Genomic DNA, 26,915 nt, shown 5'->3' on the forward strand with positions numbered 1-26,915 from the left:
GACAGTATTATTAGCACATTTATTTTGAAGGTTTTGAAATTGAAGGGCCAGAGAAAATTGTTGAAGAAAAGAGGAACGGTTCCATGGCAGCATTTCCCGGCTAAATAAGAGGCATTATTTATTACCCACTCATTTATTCCTCTCCCCTCTCTCTCTCTCTCTCTCTCTCTCACACACACACACCCACTACTTCTTCGCTACTACCCACGCACGACAAATTTCTCCTCTTCGATTCACCATTTGTTTCTTCCTCTGTTTGTTTCTCTCTCTAGATCTCGATCCCCCATTTTCTCCCCCTCCCCCTTACATACATATGCCTTCCTTTAAGGATTAGGGTTTGATTTTTCCGCTGATTCTCTCCGTATGCCTGCCGGAGTTGAAACGGGGTTGAAAAACGCTGTTGATATTTTTTTTTGATTCCTGATTTTTTGCAAGGTGTGAATACGTACGTGTGAATTGTCAATTGCGGATTTGTATCAGGTCTTCAAGGGAAGATCTGAGTAACGTAGATAGAGAGAGAGAGATAGAGAAAGAAGGCGTTAGAGAGAGAGAGTGGAGGTTACAGGCGGCGATTTTTGCGAGGAAAAAAAAAACAATTAAAAAAAAAAGAGAGATAAATTTCCAATTTGTGAAGAATGAGCGCGTCGAGATTCATAAAGTGCGTTACAGTAGGCGATGGCGCTGTGGGCAAAACCTGCCTATTGATTTCCTATACCAGTAATACCTTTCCCACGGTTAGTTTGCCTCTTCCCCCATTGCCATTGTTTTTCTTGTTCCTAATTTTAATGCTGATATATCATGTATTTGTTTTTTGGGTGGTTGCATTTTTAAAGTAATTTTGCATCATTTTAATCTTGAAGAAAATGGTGAAACGGTTGCATTTCCCTTTCTCGACGTTCCTGGATCTACATTAGGATGATTTGTTTGTCAGGTTAGGTTATCGAGGCCAAAGGAAAAAAAAATGTATCGAAAGAAAATAGAGAATGATTAATAGAATCTTCGTGTAATTGTAGATTCATTTTTACGATTAATTTGAAAACCAGCACATTTTGAAATTAAAGACCAATTGGATTTGCTGAATGTTTCTGCTGATGGATGAGATAAAAGGAACGATATGTTTGTCTAAATATATTTTTTTTAATCTACAAATCCGGAATTGTTAGTTCATTGGAAAATTTTATTTCATGATCTTGGATAATTTAATTAATTTGAAGTGCATCTATTTTCAATTTAATTAAATCCACTATGTAGGGACCACATATCTGCTTGAAGCTTGGTCTAAATCATTTGATGCATTTGTTTTTACCTGTGTTTTTGTATTAAAAGAATGCTCGTTCATTGGCAATTAGCGTGTGAGGTTGTCTCACTAAGGGAAGGCTTTTTTATTTTTATTTTATTAAATTCTGAATGGAAGTTTTATCTATCTCGAATTGGGACAGAGATCTTTAGTGCTTCGTTAGTGATATTCTGCTTCTCGTGTCACTAACATATTTATTATCTATTAACATTTTTTCTCTATATTTTTAAATGAACAGGATTATGTGCCTACTGTATTTGATAATTTCAGTGCAAATGTGGTCGTAAATGGAGCCACTGTTAACCTTGGCCTGTGGGATACTGCTGGTAATTACCTTAAATATCCTTCATGACGACACCTCGTGCAGTCATTTTTTCATTATATATATATATATATATATATATATATATATATATATATATATATATATATATATATATATATATATATATATATATATACACTTCTGTTTTGTTATACCTATAAAACCTCCACTTTTTTCGATTTTATGGAACAGGACAGGAGGACTACAACAGATTAAGACCACTGAGTTATCGTGGGGCCGATGTTTTCATTTTGGCATTTTCTCTCATTAGCAAAGCCAGCTATGAAAATGTTTCCAAGAAGGTAAGTCCCAACTGCTCTTGATAATTTCATTTGATTCCGTTAACTTCCAAACTGAAATTATTTGGGTACCATTTTGTTTTTGCAGTGGATTCCCGAGCTGAAGCATTATGCACCTGGTGTTCCAATAGTCCTTGTTGGCACAAAACTCGGTGAGATCTCTGATTATTCTTTATTTAAAGTGCCGTGACGCAGCTTCTTCGCTCAACATATTCTTTTTGAATCTCATTTCGATTTGAATACTTCACATTGGATACTCTATCGAAGGATGGAGATACCATTCCCTTCCTCTAGAAGTCTCCACACTGCAATTTTCAGACAAGTGTTTGCTGTTTAGTGAAGGGTTCGGCTTTATATTATGTGCTATTTATATGTTATAAGTTGCAAGTCATCTCCAATATAAATGATTCAGTTGAAGTATGTAGAAGTTGTTTGGCATTAGCGTTACTGTTAGATTTTTCGCGTTTACGTTTTCTCATGTGGAGTTGTGACTTGTCCAGTCGTGGTACAGACCTACTAGAATGTTGCTTCTTCTGTGGCCTTTATAATATTTAGGGTAAATTACGTCTACACCCCTGAGGTACGCAAAAATAACTTTAAGATCCCTATGGTATCTGTGATTACAATCACCTCCCTGAAACATTGTTAGAAACCCTAACGGAATAATACATTGGGTAAGTTATTCCATTAGGGTTCTAACGGACTATTTGTTTCAGGCAGTGGTGCAGACAACATAGAGCGGGGAGGTGACATGGCACATATAACATTTCTTAAATGCTTATGATTGAAGGGTGTGGCTGTAATTACAAATACCGCAGCGACCTTAAAGTTATTTTAACATACCTTAGGGGTGTAGGTGTAATTTACCCTAATATTTATTGTAGAAAGTGAAAATTGTTGAAATATGTTAAAAATAATTGTTTTGTATATGTTGAGTGATTTAGATCTGCGGGATGACAAGCAGTTCTTCGTTGACCATCCGGGTGCTGTACCAATCACTACAGCACAGGTAACATATATTTGTTTCTATTACAGTTTGGCCTATTATATTTGTTTCTATTACGATTTGTTTATTCAGTCACTGCTCTAAAAATTGCAGGGTGAGGAGCTGAAAAAGTTGATTGGATCTCCAGCTTACATTGAATGTAGTTCAAAAACACAAGAGGTTCGTTCGTTCGTTCCTATGAAACTAACTAACTAACTATATTATTGTTATTACATACGAGTTTGTTTGTTGATATGTTTTTGTAAAAAAAAAAAACAGAATGTGAAAGGAGTGTTTGATGCTGCCATTAAAGTTGTGCTCCAACCACCAAAGGAAAAGAAAAAAAAGGGCAAGGGACAAAAAGCTTGCTCTATATTGTGATCAACCAGCCCTCCCCTCCGTCGCTCTGTAGATGTAATGATTTATATAAATATATATATGTATCGTCCGTCCACTTTTTTAATGCGTCCCCGAGTGTTAAAAATCAACACTTGAGGCCACTTTTTTTTGTGCTTAACGTTGTTTTGAATTGTTTTTTTTTTCTTTTCTTTTTAATTATTTTTTTGTTCATTTAATCAGACAGATTAAGAGATTTTTATGATGTTGGTTAATGCTGAGGGTTATCTTATTTTCTTCTATTCTGTTATGAATCCACATTATAATGTTGTAATTATTCATTTTGCTGCTACAACAGTATGGTCTCTTATTTTGTAAGATAAGTTATAATTAACTACGTAATTAGGTCTTATATTTCATGGATCTAGCAAGGGAGTTAAACTTTACATGTTAAAAAAGGGGCAATTTGCTATAAGTTAATTGTACAATTTATGACAAAAATATCCTTAAACTCCTACAAATATTTCTATCAAATCAAATTTCCATATCCCTCTCTCCGCATTTAAAAGAAAAAAGAGAGAAAAACCCACCACCTCGTCTCCGGCTTGGTTAAATGCAAACAACAAATCCGCTAAATGCAAACAACAAATCTGAATTATTTAATTGCGAACAATAAACCAGTTGCACATCACGCATATTCCGAAACTAACAGCAAAATAAGAACAATATGCTCTTCATATCCAAAAAAATGCAATTTGCAGTTTGGGAAATATCTAGTATTATAAATTACAATTTGCAGTTTATAATTTAATGTTGCAGATTTTGATTTTTTGTATTATTTTTGTTGAAGCAAAACCAATTACGAAATACAAAGAAAAATGATAAATCAAGTAATCAACTACAACTAAATATTGAGTGAGAAATATATATTGGGACGAGAGAGACATGTGAGAGAGAGAGAGAGAGAGAGGCGTGTGTGTGAGAAAGAGAGAAAGACACATGTGATTGAATATTGATCTATACATATATTCATCTAACATAATTATCCGGTGAAAAAAATATGTTATAATGTATTCCAACGACCAAATTTGATTGTGGCTATGATTAGTGGCGAGCCCAAGAATTTGTTACATGGTGAGCTTAAAATTTCGGGGGTTCGGGAGCAGCTCCCAAATTTTTTTGAAGGATTTTTTGGTGACAAAATCAGAAAATAGGAAAAGAAAAAAAAGGAACAGTAAAAAACATTAGAGCTTTTTTTCGTTATAATTTGAAATTTGAGTGGGCTAATTAATAAAAATTGGTGTTTTTCTTACATTAATTTGGATCTTGGGTGGGCTAATTAATAAAAGTTAGGTGGGTTAAATAGATATATATATATATATATATATATATATAACATAGGGTTAATATTATAAATTGAGGGAGGGCTTGAGTCCACCCTTGCCCAAGCGTGGATTCGCCCTTGGCTATGATATAAAATGGTATATCGTTAGTATTATATAGAGAACATTGTAATTTTGGTCATGTATGTTGTTCTCTATAGGGATTTGGTTTTATAATTAGTTATCTTACTTCAACTTTACATGCAACAATTATGCAAAATTAGTATTTTTAGTCCTATTTTACTCGAACTTTAAATTTTAGCCGTTGTTTATTAATGTACCTAACAAACTCGCAGAAAATTATTTACATGGACACTTAAAATCTAAAAATGCTCCTCTAATTTGGTTTATAGATGTCTCATCTCACATAATTAAAGCTCTACCAATGGTAAAATTAGATGTCGAATTTATCGATTTCCAAGCGTCAATATAAGTAAAATGCGTCAAATTTATTTAACGCGTCATAAAATTAAAAATCATGCAAAATAAGACTAAAAACACTATATTTGCAAAGTTATTGCATGTAAAACTAAAACATGACAAGTTAGAGGACTACATTCCTAAATAGGCCAACATAGAGGACCAAAAATATAAATTTTCCAATTATATAAATGGGTGGGTAGCCTAACTATCACGCGACGTGCTTACTATTTATGTATGTACGTACCACTACTTCTTGTTGTTGACATAAAGAAATAAATGGAATAATAATAATAATTATTATTATTTACAAAAAAAAATGAAGAAGAAGATTCCTTTTTATTTTAGGTATTAATGGAGTTCCACTCGTTTTTGTTGAAAATTGAGTCAAGCGTCCTACCTCCCCACAAGTTTTCTTCTACTATCAAGAATCATTCACCACTTACACATGACTTTGAACTTGGACCATACGTGTGTCTTCGTCTTCTTTCCTTTTCAATTCTTTTATTTATTTATAATTTATTATTGTTTCTTGCTACTTGATGCTATATTCGGTAAAATACATTAGGTGATTATTAACTGTTGATCTGCCATAATCACATATACACGCACATATATGTGTACTTGTATGAAATTATTTCACCTCATCAATGGTTTACCAATACCCGGTATATCTCATCAGATATAGCATCTGCACTGCAAGGGCATCAAAATTCAAAAACATATTATGGAATAAAATCCCCAATTAAATAATCCATTTATTCCATCCAGCTACTAATATATATATATATATATATATATATGACAAATTACGGTCACTCTCTGAGGTATGACCAAATTACGAAAAAATTCTCTTATTTGGGTAATTACAGCCACTCCTCTCCTTTTAAACATTTTTACTAAAAAATTATGTAATTCGAACGGTATGGAATGTTGGCGTAGCGAAATTTCGGTTTGGTTTGACCGATTTAACATCCCTAAATTTACCTCTTGAGGGGTATTTTTGTAGGATAATATATATTTGAGAGGAGTGACTGTAATTACCCAAACATGAGGGTGGTTTTCATAATTTAAGCATAACTTAAGGATGACGGTAATTTGCCATATATATATTATTTATTTATTTATTTATTAAAAAATGTTATCCTTATGGAATGTAGTATTTCATAAAGACCATATTGACCTTATTGGGGGGTGGATGGGATTGATGCTGTTGAAAAGCAAGTAAAAAGAGAGTATTATTTATCTCAAGGTCAAACAAATAAATAAATGGTCCACTTAACTTTTGTATCATGGAATTTGTACCATCAAACAATTTCTCCTCCATCTTCTATATAACCCATTATAGCACTTGCTCTCATATTTATATACATATCCATTGCTATTTAATTTCCTATATATATATATATATATATTTACAAAATTAAATTTCTGATAAATTAGTGTTTGTTTAAAGAAAAAATGGCGTCCAGAAGAATTCTCAAGGAGCTTAGAGAATTGCAAAGAGACCCCCCTACTTCATGCAGCGCAGGTGCTTTTTTATTATTATATTATTAATATTTTGTTTTGAAAAAAAACTATTATTTATTTAATTATGGATTATAAAAATAATAAAAATTATAAATAGGAAAGAAATAAAATCAATTATAAATAAATAAATAAATAAATGTTGTGACTAGGTCCTGTGGCTCAAGACATGTTCCACTGGCAAGCAACAATAATAGGACCAAATGAAAGCCCATATGCTGGTGGTGTTTTCCAAGTTACCATCCATTTCCCTCCTGATTATCCTTTCAAACCTCCCAAGGTACTTAATTAATTTCCACTGCATTTTGATCTCTCTCTTTTTTTTTTGTTTTTTTTTTTTTTTTATTATATATATTTTTTTTAATATACTTACATTTTCTGAAAATTAAACAGAGGTATAATTTGTTTTTCTATGTAAGAACTTTAAAGAGACTATATTTTTTTTATTTTTGTTAAAAAAAATGGATATTATAATATCGTGTGATAACAATTAACACATGAAACCAAAGAAATTCGAACATCTGACCTCGCACCAATATTTTTTAATACCACTATTTAGGTTAGGATCGGCCCTAGGCCGGTGCAAAAGAGGCAATTGCCGAAACAGTCTTATTAAAGAGATTTTGTTTCGATTTTTGAATTATGGAAGCTTTTACTAAACGGCCCTTTATAATCTCTTTTGGCCGAAAAAATAAAGAAGAAGAAAAAAAACGAATGTTCACATTCGAAATTTAGGCAATTGACAAATTCAGTTTTAACTTTCAAATATTTCAAACTATCTATTTTCTTCGGTTAATAAAATCAATCATCAGTTTCAAATTACTTTTACATTAAACTAATTATTATATACTTCTTGCTTTATTAAATTAAAATTCAAACATTTTTAAAATTTTATAGCTAAATATTTGTATGTTTGATATTATTTTACATATATACATCTTCAAGAAAAAGTTCTAAGTCGTTGCCCCTAAAACCCCGTATAAATAATATGGCTAACCAAATAGTTAATTTTGGCCAATCTTATCAACCAAACGAGACCGGAGCCTACAAAATATTAAAATATCTATTCTTTTATTAAAATATGTCTTTTTAATAAATAAAGTAATTTAATAACGAAATATTAATATTAATAATGATATGATTCAGGTAGCCTTCAGGACCAAAGTATTTCATCCCAACATAAACAATAATGGCAATATATGCTTGGATATCCTCAAGGATCAATGGAGTCCAGCTCTCACCATTTCCAAGGTATTAATCCTTTTTATTTTTATTTTTATTTAATATATATATTTTTTATATTTATTTATTGAAATAATGGAAATATCTTTATTTATTTACTATTATTGTTTTTTTTAGTAACTGGAAGTATCTTTATAGCCACGGTCCTTTAGCATTGATTTGTTGTCGAGATATGATTCACCAAGATAAGATTATGCATTTTATAAGAGCTTATTTATTGTGTAATTTACAATTTTATGATAAATCAAGATAAGAGTTCATTCTCCACATTTTTTTAGTACATCCAAATTAAATCAATCTCAATTATTTAATAAAAAATAACTTAGTTTAACGATGAAGCGAAGCCTTAGAAAATAATTAATATTGTCTAGATCAAAGTCTATTATTGCATATAAATTAGAAGCTTACATGTAAAGATTTAGGATGTTTGACTAAGTTTATAAGCTGTCAAAAGAAGATTATCAGGTGTTTAAGAGATTATAAACTCTTTCAAAGGGTTTGGTAATTGTTTTTTTTTTTAAATCTTAAAAATTCAAAATAAGCTGTTGGTCGGCAAAATTGATTTTTTTAAAAATAAATCAATCCCACATTTACCTTTTTATTTAAGATCTTATAAGTTCATTATCCAAACACTTTAAAAAGTATTTTTAAAAATAAAACACAATTGTTTATCATCTCTTAAAATAGCTTATCATACGTAAGAGCTTACGAGCTGTTTAAAATAAATTTAGTCAAACAGGTCAACTAGTACAAGTATATATGTATAAGTTGATGGTAATAATTGACGATGATAAGATATTGGATGGTTGCAGGTTCTTCTTTCGATATGTTCGTTGCTAACAGACCCAAACCCAGACGATCCTTTGGTACCTGAGATAGCACACATGTACAAAACTGATACTTCCAAATACGAATCAATGGCTCGTAGCTGGACCCAAAAGTATGCTATGTGCTGATCATCGATATATCACTATTTTTAGTTAATTTCCTAATTTTCCAGGATTTTTATTTATTTAATAATAGCAACCACATACGTACTTGTGTTGAGTGCTTCTCATATTTTCCTTGATTGTTCAAACTTGTTTTCGTTTCACTTCATGAATCGAATATCTATATAATATCATCAAAATACTGGCAATTATACTATATATATATATATGCTTGTTGGTGGCTTTACTTTTGTCATTCTTTAGACATGTTCAACGGTTGAATCCATATAATAATACGGGGTTTTAATGAATAAGTATCTGATGCAACCATTTTTATTATTTTAGGTTCAGGGATCAATAAGTTCATTTCTTTAATATTCATTATAAATAAAGGTAAAATTAATGTATATCACAAAATTACCTCCAATTCATTTAAACCCAATTCTTAATTGTAATCCCAATTTAATTTCAACATAATAAATTTTAACTACAAAGATTCAAATTTGATTTTTTCTTTTTTTGAACTTTTTTTTTTCTGATTTTTCTTGCCGCCGGTTTCAAACGTTGACATTTTTTTCTTGTTTTTCTGCCGTCGGGTTTCCGGCGTTGACCGCCGCTGATCTTCGACATTGACTTTTTAATTTTTAATTTTCTTATTTTTAACTTTTTTCCCCTATAAATTTTATTCATTTTTTTAAGATCACCGTTGAACGTTGACCGTAATTGTACTGTCATTAATTGTAATTATACTATCGCTGACAGTAGTTGGACTATCGTTGATAGTACATTTACATAATTGCACTATCAACCGATAGTACAATTACTATCAACCACAACAATTTTTAGTTTTTTGGTTTTTTTTTCTTATTTTGTTTGATTTGTTGACAAGTCAACGTAATTATATTACTGTCGTTGAAGGTAGAATTACTGTAATCCAATAATATTACTATCAACCACATCAATATTTTTTAGCCTTTTTGTTTTGTTTAATTTGTTGATCGATTAACGTAATAATGTTACTGTCTACTATTGTAATATTACTATAAACACAATAATATTATTGTGGTTACGTTGACGGTAATATTACTGTGGATGCCAGTAATTGTTGGGAATCAGACACCTGTACGCAGCGGAAAATAAAAATTTTATGTGATTTAAACAAATTTAAAACACATAACACATGCCCGATAATTGAAATCAATTAATTGCGTACCTTTGCGCTTCCAGCGAAATTAAAAATACCATACATGCTTAATTACTTAACCGAAATTAAATCAATTAGCATGCTCGCGTTTAAATCAAATAATCATGCTCGCAATAATATAATCAATTTCATGTAGTCACATAAAATCATACAATCATATTACTAAAACGAACATGCATATATTAATTTAAACATAAACGAATCGAATGACAATAGATTCGAAACATTACCTCTTGAAGCGTGAGGTAGGCGCACTAAGCAAAGCAAGATTGCCACGGAAACCAATCCGTGCAATCCGGGGCAACAACGGCGAAGCAGCAGCGGCAATAATATGAGCTACGACGGCGCGTGTGATTCACGGGCTGTCTTCGGGCGGCGCGTGCGTCGTCGATTCGGGGCTCCTCCTCGATTCTTCGATGTTTCGATTCTTCGATCTTCCTCCTCTCGGATTTCACCTCAAATACTTCGATCTACTAAATACGTGGCACTAGACACGTAATAGTTAGAAAACCGGAAGAATAAAAAGAAAGAAAGAATTACCAAAGGGATCGGCCAAGGGGTGGTCGATTCCGGCGAGTTGGCGGCAGCGACGGCGGTGGTGGCCGCGGGAGAAGATGGCCGAGATAGAGAGAGTGGAGCGGCTAGGGTTTCGTTCGTGGGTTGTGTTGTTATCTTATGTGTAAGACCTATAAATCAAGTATTTATAGTGTCTTGCATAAAACCCTAACGGGCTTAAGTTGGACCGGGCCCAACAACTTAAGTTCGTTAGTTCTTTTACTTGCTCGTCTCTCTCAATTCGATGATCGGAAAACTATAACAATTACATTTTCGGAATCATTATAATGTCCTCGTCATTACGAGTGCCAACTCTCGATTTCCAACTTTCCAAAAGTGGAAACCCTAATTCAGTGCACTTTCTAAATTTGGAAACTTCCCGATTAAGAATATTGGGACATGAATACGCATCAACAAACATGCACAAAAACACTCGCTCTAAAAGACATGCAAAAATTACAAGTACAAAAGCATGCGCAAGAGTACTTGCGCAAAAGTGCAGTTGTTAAACCACTCATGAAAACACGAACTACAATACTAAGACATGAATACGCATCAACAAACATGCACAAAAACACTCGCACAAAAAGGCATGCACAAAAGTGTAAGTACAAAACCATGCACAAAAGTACTCGTGTAAAAGAGCATTCGCAAAAACGCTCATAAAAACACGAACTACAATACTAGAGAACGTATACATATCAACAAACATGCACATAAAGGTATGCAGAAAAATAAATGTATGTAAAACCGTACACAAATTACTCACACGAAATTGCATGCAAAAAAACTCTCATGAAAAGACGAACTACCATGCTAGGACATGAATACGTATCAATAAACCTGTACAAAAATGCTCATGAAAACACGAACTACAATATTGGGACATGAATATGCATCAACAAACATGCACAAAAACACTCGCAGAAGAAGGCATGAACAAAAGTACTCGTGCAAAATTGCATGCACAAAAAAGCTCATGAAAACACGAACTTCAAGACTAGGGCATGTATACGCATCAACAGACATGAATAAAAAGACAAGACATGAAGAATGTCACACGCACAAAACCATGCACAAAAGTACTCGCACAAAAGTGCATGCGCAAAGAACGCTTATAAAAAGACGAACTACAGTACTAGAACATGGATACGCATCAACAAACATGCACAAAAAACACTCGCTCAAAAGACATGCACAAAAGAACAAGTAAACATGCAGAAAAGTACTAACACAAAAGTGCATTCGCAAAAACACTCATGAAAGCATTAGGACATGAATACGGATCAACAACATGCAGAAAAACAAGCGCTCAAAAAAACATGCACAAAAGTACAAGTACAAAATCATGCACAAAAGTACACACGCAAAAGTGCATTCTCAAAAACGCTAATGAATACATGAACTATAATACTAGAGAATGTATAAATCATTTACAAACATGCACAAAACACATCCAGAAAAATACACGTACAAAACCATGCACATAATTACTCACACTAAACTACGTGTACATAAACGATAATGAAAATACAAACTACCATACTAGGACATGAATACGTATCAATAAACATGCACAAAACCTCTCACACAAAAATACAAGTACATAAAAATCCACAACACTATTCGCGCAAAGGTGCAATTGCAAAAGCACTCATGAAAACTCAAACTGCAATACTAGGACATGAATACGCATCAAAAAACAATCCCAAAACACTCGCTCAAGAAGACCTGCACAAAAGTACATGTATAGAAGCATGCACAAAAGTGCATTTGCTAAAACCTCATCAAAACACGAACTAGAATACTAAGACATGAATACGCATCAACAAACGTGCACAAAAACACTCGCGCAAAAGTACATTCGCAAAAACGCTTATGAAAACCCGAACTACAATACTAGGGAACGTATTCGCATTAACAAACATGCACAAAAAGATATGCAAAAAGTATACGTACAAAACCATGCACAAAATTACTCGCACAAAAGTGCATGCGCAAAAATGCTCATGAAAAGACGAACTGCAATACTAGGACATGAAAACGTATCAATAAACGTGCACAAAAACTCTCGCACCAAAAGTCATGCACAAAAATAAACGTGCAAACCCAATTCAGAAAACTTCTCGCGCAAAGGTGCATGTGCAAAAATGCTCGTGAAACCACGAACTACAATAGTAGCACATGAATACGCATCCATAAACGTTCGCATAAACACTGGCTAAAAAGACATGCACATAAGTCAGAGTACAAAAGCATGGACAAAAGTACTTGTGCAAAAGTGCATTTGCAAAAACTCTCATGAAACATGAAATACAATACTACCACATGAATACGCATCAACAAACATGCACAAAATCAGTCGCACAAAAAGGTATGCATAAAAGTAAAAGTACAAACCATGCACAAAAGTACCCGCTTAAAAGTGCATTCGCAAAAACGCTCATTAAAACACGAACTACAATACTATGGAACGTATACGCACCAACAAAAATGCACAAAAGGATGTGCAGAAAAATACACGTACAAAACCATGCACACAAGTACTCGCACAAAATTGCATGCGCAAAAATGCATGAAGAGAAGAACTACAATGCTAGGACATGAAAATGTATCAATAAACGTGCACAAAAACTCTCGCACAAAAATACACATAACTACTCGCGCAAAGATGCATTTGCAAAAATGCTTGTGAAAAAACAAACTGCAATACTAGCACATGAATAAGCATCAACAAACATGAACGCTAAAAATGACATGCACAAAAGTATAAGTACAAAAGAATACACAAAAGTATCCGCGCAAAAGTGCATTTGCAAAAGCACTCACGAAAACACGAACTACAATACTAAGACATGAATGTGCATCAACACACATGCACAAAAATACTCGCACTAAAAGGCATTCACAAAAGTACAAGTACAAAGCCATGCACAATAGTACTCGCACGAAAGTGCATTCGCAAAAACACTCATAAAAACACGAACTACAATACTAGGACATGTACATGCTTCAACATACATGCACAAAAGCACTCGCTCAAATAGACATGCACGTTTGTTTTTTCACAAGCATTTTTGCAAAAATGACATGCACAAAAGTATAAGTACAAAAGAATACACAAAAGTATCCGCGCAAAAGTGCATTTGCAAAAGCACTCACGAAAACACGAACTACAATACTAAGACATGAATGTGCATCAACACACATGCACAAAAATACTCGCACTAAAAGGCATTCACAAAAGTACAAGTACAAAGCCATGCACAATAGTACTCGCACGAAAGTGCATTCGCAAAAACACTCATAAAAACACGAACTACAATACTAGGACATGTACATGCTTCAACATACATGCACAAAAGCACTCGCTCAAATAGACATGCACAAAGATACAAGTACAAAAGCATGCACACAAGTACTCGTGCAAAAGTGCATTTGGAAAAATGCCGATGAAAACAACAAATACAATCTTGGGACATGAATACGTATAAAAAGAACATGCATAAAAACACTCGCACGAAAAGGCTTGAACAAAAGTACATGTACAAATCCATGCACAAAAATTCAGGATCGGTGCCCCTGAACCCCGAAAAATTTAACCTACGGCTACATGTACTATTTTCAAACACTGGCTAAAAAGACATGCACATAAGTCAGAGTACAAAAGCATGGACAAAAGTACTTGTGCAAAAGTGCATTTGCAAAAACTCTCATGAAACATGAAATACAATACTACCACATGAATACGCATCAACAAACATGCACAAAATCAGTCGCACAAAAAGGTATGCATAAAAGTAAAAGTACAAACCATGCACAAAAGTACCCGCTTAAAAGTGCATTCGCAAAAACGCTCATTAAAACACGAACTACAATACTATGGAACGTATACGCACCAACAAAAATGCACAAAAGGATGTGCAGAAAAATACACGTACAAAACCATGCATACAAGTACTCGCACAAAATTGCATGCGCAAAAATGCATGAAGAGACGAACTACAATGCTAGGACATGAAAATGTATCAATAAACGTGCACAAAAACTCTCGCACAAAAATACACATAACTACTCGCGCAAAGATGCATTTGCAAAAATGCTTGTGAAAAAACAAACTACAATACTAGCACATGAATAAGCATCAACAAACATGCACGCTAAAAATGACATGCACAAAAGTATAAGTACAAAAGAGTACACAAAAGTATTCGCGCAAAAGTGCATTTGCAAAAGCACTCACGAAAACACGAACTACAATACTAAGACATGAATGTGCATCAACACACATGGACAAAAATACTCGCACTAAAAGGCATTCACAAAAGTACAAGTACAAAGCCATGCACAATAGTACTCGCACGAAAGTGCATTCGCAAAAACACCCATAAAAACACGAACTACAATACTAGGACATGTACATGCTTCAACATACATGCACAAAAACACTCGCTGAAATAGACATGCACAAAAATACAAGTACAAAAGCATGCACAAAAGTACTCGTGCAAAAGTGCATTTGGAAAAATGCTGATGAAAACAACAAATACAATCTTGGGACATGAATACGTATAAAAAGAACATGCATAAAAACACTCGCACGAAAAGGCTTGAACAAAAGTACATGTACAAATCCATGCACAAAAATTCAGGATCGGTGCCCCTGAACCCCGAAAAATTTAACCTACGGCTACATGTACTATTTTCAAACCCCCAAACCCCCCCCCCCCCCCCCCCAATATGGCACGGATCCGCCCCTCATTTACCGTCTTTTGTTGCGACCTCTACAATTATATTTCTGTCTGTTATAATTCTATAGATGATGATTTTTCACCTGAGCTTTTACTTGCAAACTTACCTCTCGCGGCTCCAAAGATAGATCTCGAGGTGCCCGCGAATTCTCCGCAATCTCAATAGATCAACCCGAAGTTAGGGTTCCAATGATACACCAACAGTATGTATGTATGTATGAAAACGGATAAAATCAAATGGGGAAAGATGATCCTTTTCTTCATTAGCTCGTCTATATATAGGTTTCCGAACGCAAATTACCACATCATTATGACCAACTATAATTCATTAAGTACTAAAAGACTCAACTAACTCTAACCAACGCTAGTACTCATAGTGTAAAACGGCGTTGTGCTCTTATTAATCAAAAAAAAAAAGAAAAAAAAAAGGGCGTTCTGGCAACTTATTCAGAAAACCCCACATCTTCTAAATGTCGGCGACTCGGCGTTACACCTTGAATAAACGCGTGCTTTAATTATTGAAATAGTAGTGCAATTGTTACTTCATTTATCATCTTATGCCATCATTGTCGAAGTGCCAATTATCAACATCAATAAAATATCAGAACTAAATGTACACGCTTACGAGTGTAGGGTGTCGACCTTTTGGGTCAAAACAGCGAGCGGTACCACCGATGGTGAGACGTTACAGGGAAAAATTCTGTTGTCAAACTAAACAATTGCTACTTTAACCAATCTCTGGAACTTATATTTTAAGTAAAATAAAATAAAAAATCTATTTGGTTACATCATCATGCAAATCAACGATAACGTTGACTGAATCGAACCTTAAGAGAAACTTGAATATTTTTTCAAATTTCAGTGTCTAGATGTATAACTTACCATTGTTTATTCACACGATCTTGAAATATTTTAAGGAGTATCGGTTTGCTGCTGGTATCATGAATCGGCTGTAGCATGCACAACTGCTAGAAACTGAGTTACCTGAGTTACAATTCTATGCAGAAAATATACAGTAACGCAAATGCTTCATTAGGGAGAAAAAAAAAAACTCGAATACAAAACCGTCAAGAGACTTCTTAGCGTCAAGCCTTCCCATGCCTCAACTAAGCAACACTCGGTAAAAACTTTGGATACAGATAAAATTACAGATAAAAAAAAAAATATATGTACCAAGGATGTTACATAATTCCGTGAACAATAATATTTCGACAATTCAGACATACTCTCTCAAACGATGTCAAACATTATTACCGAAGAAAATTACTACAAGTATCAACACTTCATGTAGCAGTGCTCCATGGATGTTAGCATTTGTCGAGCCAGCCAGCCACACTTTTTCATTCAGCCAAAAGAAAGGCTGACACATTCTCCGGGTGTCGGAAGAATCCAAATTGGGTTTTGCCTCCACCGGTTATACTTTTATATTTAGCTATGAAAATTTAATTCCGAAAAAACTCTCAAGAATTATACAATTATGAGCTTATATTTCTCCCCCACCGCACCACCTTTGTCCTTTTGGAACTGTATATAACGCAGTGTGCTTGCAAGGAAAGCATCTGCCGCTGGATCTGATGATGAACCGTCACCTTGCATCTCGCTTCGGATCAATTCAATCAGGCCTTGGATCGATTCGACGGTTATCTGTGTAACTCCTTTCTCGTAGAAGTAGAGATACCTACAATAATAAATTAGCAACAAAAAAAAATGGAATGAGTATTTCTCAGAAAATATAATGGAAATTGCATATAGAAGGTGAAATAGTATGAGTCGCTTCATCACTTGTTCAGTATCTCTATAAAAAGTACGACTGATCCACTGTTGCCTTTAGTTGCATTCGACATTTGCTGAACAGCATTTCCAATTCTTATGGCACGCTTTAAGCAAAGCAAGACCCTGAATAAACATTCAGCAATCACATACGATTGGAACAAAAACATACAGCCAATCAGATATGCAATCAACGCATTTTTCGTCGCTTTTGCATTAAATAAATGTTAGTAGATCGTACCTCTCTCCATCTCTGATACTATCGTGTTCATCAAGCCAGAACATATGTGAACATGCATAAACAGCTCTACATTGGTCTGGCTTCTTCAACAACTTTGCAGAATACTGGAGACAAAATTAAAGATAAATGAACAGACTATAAGTTTCATTTCTATATACCAACAAAAAGATCTGCGACATATAAATATTAATATACTAACTCAATACGGTATTATCCGTTATTCATCGTCCGGGGTTCACATACAATAATATTATGACTAGATAGGGCTTACAATAATTTACCCCAGTGGCCTTGTGTGTTAACGCATCTCGATTCTCAACCCCAAAGACATGCATCCGCTGGAGTGTTCCTATTATTAGGTGTATGGAAGTCACCTGAGCTTTTGAATCCTACGAAAATAATACATCCACCGGTGAAATTATAACATATGTGGGCTCTTTAACTGCATCCAATCAACAAATTTATTTGCTACTACACAGAAGCACGTGATAATAGAAAATTGTTAATTTTACCGTAATTTCTTCTTCGTATAAAATATAAGCTTGGGTGAAAAATTCATATGCCACAGGTTCTAGGTCAGAGTCATTTGCAGCCTGATAATGAACAGATTAGTAACCACAGGTCAGATAAAACACAGATAATTCAAGGTTTGAGGTGAAGAAAGAAATACCTCAGCGCACTGCAGATACAATGCTAAAGCCAGTTCAGGTGCTGGAATACTTGTCAAAGCCTCGATTGTCTACAATAAATAAACCGGTCATTTTATTGCCAACTAAAATCACAAGGTCTAAATTGAAAACTAATGAAGAAGATAGATATTTGCAAGCAGCCAATAATCAACGTAGGATCATTCTAAGGTAAAATCATTAACACCTGTGCCACTATCTGAAAGATCTTCTTTGGTGTAGTTGATGCTTCATCGCCCGATGCACTTTCATCCTGGCCTTCTAGTCGCCGTACTAGCTGCACATGAGACAGAACATCAGAAGTGCAAATAGATTTTGAAGCATTGTGCTAATCATATAGATATTAGCTTTGGGGAATTGATAAGGAGTTTGAATCACATACTGTGGAACTTTTACATAAAAACATGCGTCTACTTATTATAGACCCATGGAAACAGGACCTAGTTCTACAGTGGCCACTTTCACCCTTACTCATGCTAATCACAAGCCACACAAACATATCTCCAACCAAAAATGCAACGGAAAACTTAATGATTCTATGTTACAGCTCATCATTACGCGGACTGAATGGCAGAAACTGTGAGTCAATGGTATAGGATTTTGTAAATTGAAATTTTCTTTAACTTGCTTTTAGTTTTGCAGGGCCGAAAGAGATGCCCGACTCATCTTATTGTGCTCTTATCAAATAGATTCATGAGAAAATATATCTCAGAGCTAGAGCTTCACAAGCGACTTCAAACTCACTAGCTTGCACAATTGTCCATTACTTTGAATTCAGAAACTCTTCAAATGAGATAACAACTTCTATAAGTTGAATTATAAAACATGCCCACAACTGCCACTCTATCTCCACCCTCCTTTAGAATCAACAGCCACCCTTTGATTCAGCCTGAAATGTATCTCCTTTTCTCCATTATAAATTGAAAATGAGCAACAGGGCCATACTGATATCTTAAAGGATTCATAAATTCTGCTGATGAGAATTCATGAAGGATGCTGCTCACTTTAACAAGCCATACAGCCATAGTGTGTTTTTTCTTTTCTTTTTAAACAGGCCATATGTTCTCTTTCATTAGGAAATAAGAGCCGTCAAATGTTTCTAGTCTTATTATTCGGAAATAATAATGGTGGGAGGTAGTTTATGTTGAGCTTGCTGACCTTGCTGCCAGGAATAGTTTAGACACATATTATGCATTTTCATCGAATCCGTACTGATATCTGAAAGCATTTCTGTAAACTCATATTTAAAAAAACCATTTTGTTCATTGATTTTTTAACTTGCAACTAAACTCTACCTTAATGTTCATGTAGTAAATAAAGCTTATCCGTGTTTTAGAGAAAAAAGGTTTACAGGTATATCTCAAATAGCATTAACCACATGTTTGAAAAATGGCACTCTATGGGCAACTAGGACTGCATGCCTCATTTCGCACAATTAAGTTGTCTTTGCCACAAAATGAAATACAAGTACCAAAATGAGTGTTCATGCTCTTTTACATTGAAAACAAAATTAATCATAGCGTGAACAACTGCAGTCATGACTGTACAGTTGATAGGATTTGTTCTGAGAAGGATCAAGCATAAAATTTGAACTAAATAGGATATAGCTGAGAAATAATATACCTTTAGAGAATCAAATATAAGTGGAGGGACCGTGTATGGAAGCCTCTTTGGTCCTCCGGTCAAAATATGCTTCCTCACAGTATTGATTATCTGAAACTCAACAAACATATGACTTGTGAAAATAAAGCAGCAAACAAACGAAAACAAAAATGATTAACATAAAATGTATACACAAAATCAATCGCAAAATCCAGCGTCAAAATATTTCCGCGGTGAGACATGCAGAATAAAAATGATACAAATGATCTGACAAGAATCATTGCAAAAATAACAGTAACTATAAAGAATGCCAATAATAAAATGAAATCACAAGACCGTCGAATATCTTAGACATGTATATGTATTAATAGAATGTGTCTCGCTATTTGTATTTACATCAAATCAATTTGATTGGAAATGAGGTGTGATGCTTTTATATTAATTCAATATAAATTGAAAATATTAGTTGCTGAACCACATTCTCATTTTATATCTCGCCTTGTGACAATGTTAAAATTACATGGAATGTGATATCGTCAACTATGTGATGCTTTAAGCTTAAAAAGTGATCAGGGGCCAAAATGCTTTATGTCAACTAGTGGCAAAGGATCCTTGCCAGTCTAAAAGGCTCTTGTCATGCCCAGTCAAATACTGTAGAACTTACAGACTCAGGGAGCTCTACTCAAGCAATACTAAATAATAGAAATAATTAATAGTACCCTTCTCAGAGAGAGAGAGAGGAACTGGAGTGTCCTTTTCATGAGTTGCAACATTTGAGCAGAAACTTGAATAGAGGGAGAGGAGAATAATATAATCTGGGACATTTTTTTCATGTATAGAAGGGTAAGAAGGAGAGGAAGGGCAAGAGTAGCAGCTGCTAATATTGCTCCATCTGATTATACATCTCTAAGGAAATATATCCAGCAAATTTAATGTTGAGGCGAGAATTAACCAAGAGTACTACTTTCGATGTTTAACCTACAAATCAATACAAGTCAGATGATGCCAACTTGTGACTGACTATACACGTACTATAAAGATATTGGCAACTTCTAAGGTGTATAAAAAGAGATACCTGACTGGCTGTAAACGTATGGAGATATTGGCAACAAGGTGTATAAAAACAGATACCAACTTATGTGTATATATTGGAGTTGCAATAATAGTAAAAAGCATGAGAAAAAAATTGCATTCGAGTTTCCAAATTGAAAAAGTCAAGAAGAAAGCCAATCAATATACATAACAGAAGTGAAAGGGTTGCAGATACAAACTTATCAACTTGAAGCACCAATCAATAAATAATGGGATTACCTTCAACATCTCTTCTGGATCATCACTGTGCAGCATTTGTATAAGACGTGCAACAGAATTCTGCTCCTCTTGAAAGTCCTCATCAAGCTGATTATACATAGGAAATAAAGTACCTCAGAGAAAATAATGATAAAAACCATCAAAGGGTAGCTTATGTTTCAACCTAAATTAGAAGAGAAGACACCAAATAAAATAAAGAAACATGCCAATTTAAGCCACACATAAATTGATAAAAAAAACATCTAGACACTACCTCATCATTATGAACATCATCTAAATCCCTAATGAGCCCCTTTATCAATTCAAACAATGCATCCACCTATAAGAAAAGTAAACCAGGGTCAAAGAGGCGACCAAAAATTCATAATGGAAGGAAACTACGAAAATTATACCTTCTCAGCAGTTGAAATGCGAGTCTTGTTTTTCATTATATTTTGTATAATAACATTGGCCATCTCTTTATTTGTTCCATCATTTAGAAACTCCATAACACGGGGATAATTAGACAGCTTTAATGCAGTGTCTATATCTTTATATTTGTCGAGTGGAGCACTTAGAAGTGCAACTATCTGTTTTGTTGCTTTGTTATCATCAAGTTTTTCTCTTTCTGAAAGTTTTAATACACATGCTCCCTGCAAGAATGGTGAATGGGATTTGGTTAGTATAGATACATTGGAAAAAATAACACAAAAACTTCGAGCACGAGTTTCATATTACTCACATATGCAATTCTTAAAAGAATTCTACAACACTAAGGGCCACATGGAAAAGTAAGATTAACGTTAAGTTTTTCGATAGAATCAAAGTCATCACAGAATTTTATAGTACAGCGAAGGACAAGTGAAAAAGCAATATTACCTTCTGAAGAGGCGAGCTCTTCAATAGAACTCAATAAATTATAATTCCTATATACATCAGCTTACCACCAATATTTACAGACTTTGTGGATCGTGAATAACAAGAACGTGAGAAAGTGATACGAGTTAACAGTTCTTAATAATACTTGGCATTTCCCATCTCATATAAAACCCTTTTTGCTCCGCTTCGCCTTATCGCCCTCTTGAGGAAATTTAGTGATAGCTTCTCTAGGAACTGAATGATACTTGGTCAAATACCTAGGAACTCAACTGCTAAATATAAAGAATGCGCCAACTAATAATATAATGCCGGATATAGACTAATATCAACTGTTGGCTTCGTTTCTTTGTTCCGTTTCTTGCAGGGTGGAAGAGGGGCAGCAGGAAGGTTTTGTTATGTGTTTTTAGAGGAAGAAGCACATGGTTTTAAATCAACTTCATGATATTGTACAAGGCATTACCATTTACACGAAGCGTACTAGATACCTATTCATTCAATCAGGATGGTAATTAAACAATGTTTTGCCACAATAGTCAAGCCAACCAGGGGGACAGCAGTAAAACTACGTGCTATAAAAGAACTTACCAGGATTTGATCAACATAATCAAGCCGGTCAGGATGTACTTGTAGAGTAAATGTCAAAAGAGATGCATATAAAGTTACTACTCCAGCAATAGGCAGACTGTCTTGTGCCTCTATCACCTGCATAAAGAGTTGACATCACTTAAATGGAAGCGAAAAATCCAAAAAGGGAGAGAAAAAGCCTAATGTGGTCCAAGTCAATTCACAGCAACACTTTTCTAAATTGTGTTATTATTCGTAGCGATGACATCTAAAAGAGACAAACTGCATAACCAGAAAAGGAATGCAAGATATACGTATGTAGACAAGAAACAATCATAACAACCTTCAAATGATCAAAATTGCACAAAGCAGAACTAAAGAGATATTCAAGTCAGTTAATATCTCTAATGCTTCATGAACACGTGTCATTAATTCAAAGCGAGCAAGACTTACAAGATGCAAAGATCGAATCAAGCCCAAAGAAATTTGGTGTCTTAATAGGCATTAACCATGCTTTCTAGTAGATGGTTAGTCTCGAAGTCTTGTACCGTGATAGAGATGGAACTCATATATTAGCCAGAGCATGTAGAATCTACGATAACTCTTGGAAACTTTATGTGGCAATTTAAAATAGCATTGAACTCTTTCTTCACAATAAGTTTAAGAGATCAAGAAAACATATGCTCCAACAAAAGAACCATATTCATCATAACCATTGACCACCATATCAATATTTACAGGACATGTTAGATATTGAATTTAAATTCTTTTAATCGAAGTTATTAATGTTTCTTATCAGTTCAAGTTGTTTAGGCAGAGACAATAAACAGACAATAATCATTAGATTCAAACAATTCAAATCACCATTGAATTCGACATATCATTGAAAGTGAGATGGAAACAGAAAATTTACCTTGCCTATGGCATTGTTCAGTTTTGCAAAAGCTTCCACTTGAAAAAATTCAGTTAAGACCTGAAGCATGAAGTCGTGAGGCACAATCCTTTACACCTAATTTCATTAACTCATATTTACTTACTTCTCCACCAGTAGCAGCGTAATTTGAAAGCCTTTCCATTAGACGAGAAAGCACTGTTTTCACATCAACAGAAGACTGGAAAAGCGTGCAGGAGGAAAAATAGAATTTAGCATGATGAGTGATACAACAGTAATACCAATATGCATTGAGAGCTAGCATACACTTTTTAGGCGTTGCATATAATAGAGCTGAAAAAGTACCTACCTGAAGTTGAGGGCATGCATTTAATAAGGTTTCAAGAGTCTGCAAGTGGTATTCATCAGGGAAGACTTGAATTATGCAATCCATCAAGTAATACTGTGCAAGCTCATCCTTGCAGTTAATAATCTGGAGCCACATCACAGTTTCATAAAATCAAAATACAAGTAAAACAAACGTTAACAAATAATCCAACCTAAGAAAACAATTACTTGCTCCAACAGTCTGGGAAGCACAATTTCTTTGTACATTTCAAGGTCAACCCCCTCAATCTGGCTGAGAACGTGAAGGTTTTTACCAACCTAACCAAAATGAGTGGAACAAAACAAGAGTGTGTGAGTACATTCAACCACTGTGAAGAATTCTAAATTTACGAAGATTGAGGATTTTTACAAGCTCACGTAGCTCACTCCTTTCCTTTTCTCTTTTATCCTTTTCCCGTGTAGGTCCCTGCAAATTAAAAGGCCCAATAGCAAGGGAGAACGTGAGCAGAAAAAAACCTTTCGAGAAGGAAAAAAACAGTATAGACATGAACTTGCTCCCATGATCTACTTTTATCTTCATGACAGGAAACTTAAATCCATTACGAGAACAGCTACAAGATTTTGCCAAATCCTATCTCACCTGATGTTGCATTCTGACCCAAAGTTTGTTCATTTCAGTGAAATTTTGGAGCACAAACTCAACAGCATCCATGACAGTATCAGCATCCCTATCAGAGTCAAGGAACAATTTTAGCAAACAAGGTCCGTTAGGAGTTCCAAAAAAGATGATTGCATAAACATAACATGCACAAACAGCAGAATTACAAACAAAAATAGGACCCACCATGAGGGAGAGATAGAAAATAAACAGTTCAGTGTATGCACACGTAAGAACATAAGAAAACAGGTCCTTAAATTACATGATTCATAGTATGTGAAAATGAAAAAAAAAAATCATGCTGAATATTATAATTTGGAAATACTATATACAATTATATATACAAGCATATGTCCAATTTAAACCTAGAATTAAGACTTAATCCCTAGAACCAATCTATTAAATTTAAACTCCCGTAATTATGCTATCTAAAGAGTAAAGAATCAGTACTACGATTAAGAATCAGAACTATACTCGAGTATATATTACCTACACAATTTCTGACACTGACAATAAACAAAAGGAGTACTAACTGCTAAGCCATCCCCAACTGGTTTCATACTCCTTCACAAATAAAATCGGACAGGCAGATACCTAAACCTCCACGACCAAGTTATACTGCTATATGTAACATAACTATCTAAAGGAACACCATGCTAAAAAGTACAATTTCAAGAACAAGACAATAATATATGAAGTACCAGAAAATGCTGCCATTTGTTTCTATGACGTTTACGGAACTTAGTTTACTATTGTTCAAATATGAGGCAGATCGGGCATGGGATAGATGTTAATATGCAGCAAAGTGTAAAACGTAAATGCAAGCTCATGACAAATATATCATGTAAATGGATTTTCAAATAGGAATAAGTGTTACTTTATAGGTCGTCACAAATTTATATGAACCTTAATACATGAAATCTTTGGAAGATACATTCAAAGAGAAGTATATAATACCACATCACATTCTTACCCTTCATATTCAGAACCAATGTCAGGCAGTTTATCTCTACTGACTTGAGACAGATAACTCCTTAGAAACAGCCCACGCAGAGGATGCTCGATTCCACGACACATTTCTACAAGATCTTTAAGAACATCCTTTGCAGGAGCTTCTTTGGATTTTATGTAGACAGAACCCACGGTACAGAGCAAATATCTACGATAAAAGGACATATAAATATCTGTTATAACCAACTTCATTGTGTAGACATAATTTTAATTAAGGAAATTGAGACCACAGTTGGAATCAAGGAAATGAAGTTTTTACTATCAAGGGTAAGCTAAGCAGATCCAACTTTCAGAAACCATGGGATATGGAGTCTTGTGCATAAAATATGCGATATTTTGAACAAGTTGTTAAAAACAATTAAGTGGTTGGTATTCATGAGTATAGTTCGTAACGGATGTGCATATATATGATAAGATCTTTTAATCTTAGACAAGTGGAATTGCCTTTTCATGAGGAACTTAAGAAATAGTAAAACACGCGATTGAAGCATTATCAGTTACACGATACTCCTACTAACAATCTAGTTTTGTTGCCTATGTCGACATCTACCTTCTGACTTTCAATTATACAAGCACTTGTGATAAATTTAGATGCAACTCTCCACAGCAAACAAGAAAAAGAAACACTTCGCATACGAAATTCAATAAAGAGAAAAGCAAACGGTCCTTACAGTCTGGGCAAGATGTTGCCGGCGTGCTGCACAAGCTCGTAAAGCTCGACGATCGAGCAGCCACGGCTTGTCTCTTCCTTGAAAAAGATTTCCAACTTCCTCAACTCATCAAAAGCCCTCATATCTACACATCAATCTCAAAAGAAATATGATCCAGAAAAAAAAGATCAACTAAAATTAAATTGAAATACGACACAGAAAGGCTGTAGTTACACACAGAGTTCGTAGTATTTGTGAGGGGAAAGCCTCGAAGTACGGAGCTCCGAAAGCATCTGAGCGGAGTATTTGAGAGCATCCTTCAAATTGTTGGAATCCTAAACCAGAAAAAAAAAAAAAAGGCCCAATTGCAATTCAAAAAACTAGGGTTTAACCGAATCAGAGAAATTAGAAAGGGGAGAAATGCAAGTACGAGAGCGCGATGCATGTAGAAAGCATTCTGTTGAAGGCCGGCGATCCCAGCGGAGAGCCATTTTTCTTCGTCTTCAACTCCGTCAGCGATCATCCTCTCTCTCTCTCTCTCTCTGTCTTTTTCTTTCTCTAGAGCACTTCAACCAATTTAGCAAAGGTACTGAGAGAATGAAATTGAAAAAAACAAAAAAGGAAATTTATATTTAGGGTAAATAGCACTTAACCCCCTGTGGTTTTGACATTTTGCGCATGACCCTTTATAGTATGAAATTAGGCACATAACCCCCATGTGGTTTAACATTTTGCACATGACCCCCTTATGGTATGAAATTAGGCACATGACCCCCTCATAGTATGAAATTAGGCACATAACTTCCATGTGGTTTTAACATTTTGCACATGACTCACTTATGGTATGAAATTATGTAGGCACATAATCCCCTTGTAGTTTTGACATTTTGCACACGTCTTATGGTATGAAATTAGCACATAACCCCCTTCAATAGAAAACTGGAAACGACTGAATTAGCCCTATCAAGTCAAAAAATCTTGTTTTAATTTAAAAATAATTATTCTATAAAACGAAAAGCTTAATGTGCAATTTTTTTAAAATGAGAAATATAATATATTATTGTGTTTTTTTAATTTTACAGCACAAAAAGTA

The 26,915-nt window shown here is 34.4% G+C and overlaps 3 protein-coding genes across 3 annotated transcripts; 2 read left to right on the forward strand and 1 right to left on the reverse strand.

Annotated features, from left to right (window-relative positions):
- On the forward strand, positions 1 to 3,544 carry LOC105965086 (rac-like GTP-binding protein ARAC1). Its single transcript, XM_012989600.2, has 7 exons — positions 1 to 734; positions 1,536 to 1,623; positions 1,815 to 1,924; positions 2,010 to 2,073; positions 2,866 to 2,930; positions 3,021 to 3,086; positions 3,186 to 3,544. Exons 1-7 carry the CDS (start codon positions 636 to 638, stop codon positions 3,285 to 3,287), a joined length of 594 nt encoding a protein of 197 aa, XP_012845054.1. The 5' UTR covers positions 1 to 635; the 3' UTR covers positions 3,288 to 3,544.
- A 2,876-nt stretch (positions 3,545 to 6,420) lies between these two features.
- Positions 6,421 to 8,942, forward strand: LOC105965199 (ubiquitin-conjugating enzyme E2 10). Its single transcript, XM_012989727.2, has 4 exons — positions 6,421 to 6,575; positions 6,724 to 6,851; positions 7,718 to 7,822; positions 8,626 to 8,942. The coding sequence occupies exons 1-4, from the start codon at positions 6,506 to 6,508 to the stop codon at positions 8,767 to 8,769; spliced, it is 447 nt and encodes a 148-aa protein (XP_012845181.1). The 5' UTR covers positions 6,421 to 6,505; the 3' UTR covers positions 8,770 to 8,942.
- Positions 8,943 to 16,263: 7,321 nt separating this feature from the next.
- Positions 16,264 to 26,570, reverse strand: LOC105965088 (vacuolar protein sorting-associated protein 35A). Its single transcript, XM_012989602.2, has 22 exons — positions 26,253 to 26,570; positions 26,061 to 26,157; positions 25,844 to 25,967; positions 25,135 to 25,320; positions 24,144 to 24,231; positions 23,913 to 23,969; positions 23,732 to 23,821; positions 23,526 to 23,648; positions 23,322 to 23,396; positions 23,198 to 23,257; positions 22,306 to 22,422; positions 21,255 to 21,494; positions 21,116 to 21,181; positions 20,863 to 20,949; positions 19,573 to 19,662; positions 18,137 to 18,226; positions 17,934 to 18,002; positions 17,776 to 17,856; positions 17,545 to 17,652; positions 17,264 to 17,367; positions 17,035 to 17,148; positions 16,264 to 16,930 (listed from the first exon to the last, which is right to left on the reverse strand). The coding sequence occupies exons 1-22, from the start codon at positions 26,343 to 26,345 to the stop codon at positions 16,720 to 16,722; spliced, it is 2,370 nt and encodes a 789-aa protein (XP_012845056.2). The 5' UTR covers positions 26,346 to 26,570; the 3' UTR covers positions 16,264 to 16,719.
- Between the last annotated feature and the right edge of the window lie 345 nt (positions 26,571 to 26,915).

Source organism: Erythranthe guttata, chromosome 8, assembly GCF_056151865.1.
Source record: "Erythranthe guttata isolate IM_541 chromosome 8, IM_541, whole genome shotgun sequence".
In the NCBI taxonomy this organism is placed as follows: Eukaryota; Viridiplantae; Streptophyta; class Magnoliopsida; order Lamiales; family Phrymaceae; genus Erythranthe; species Erythranthe guttata.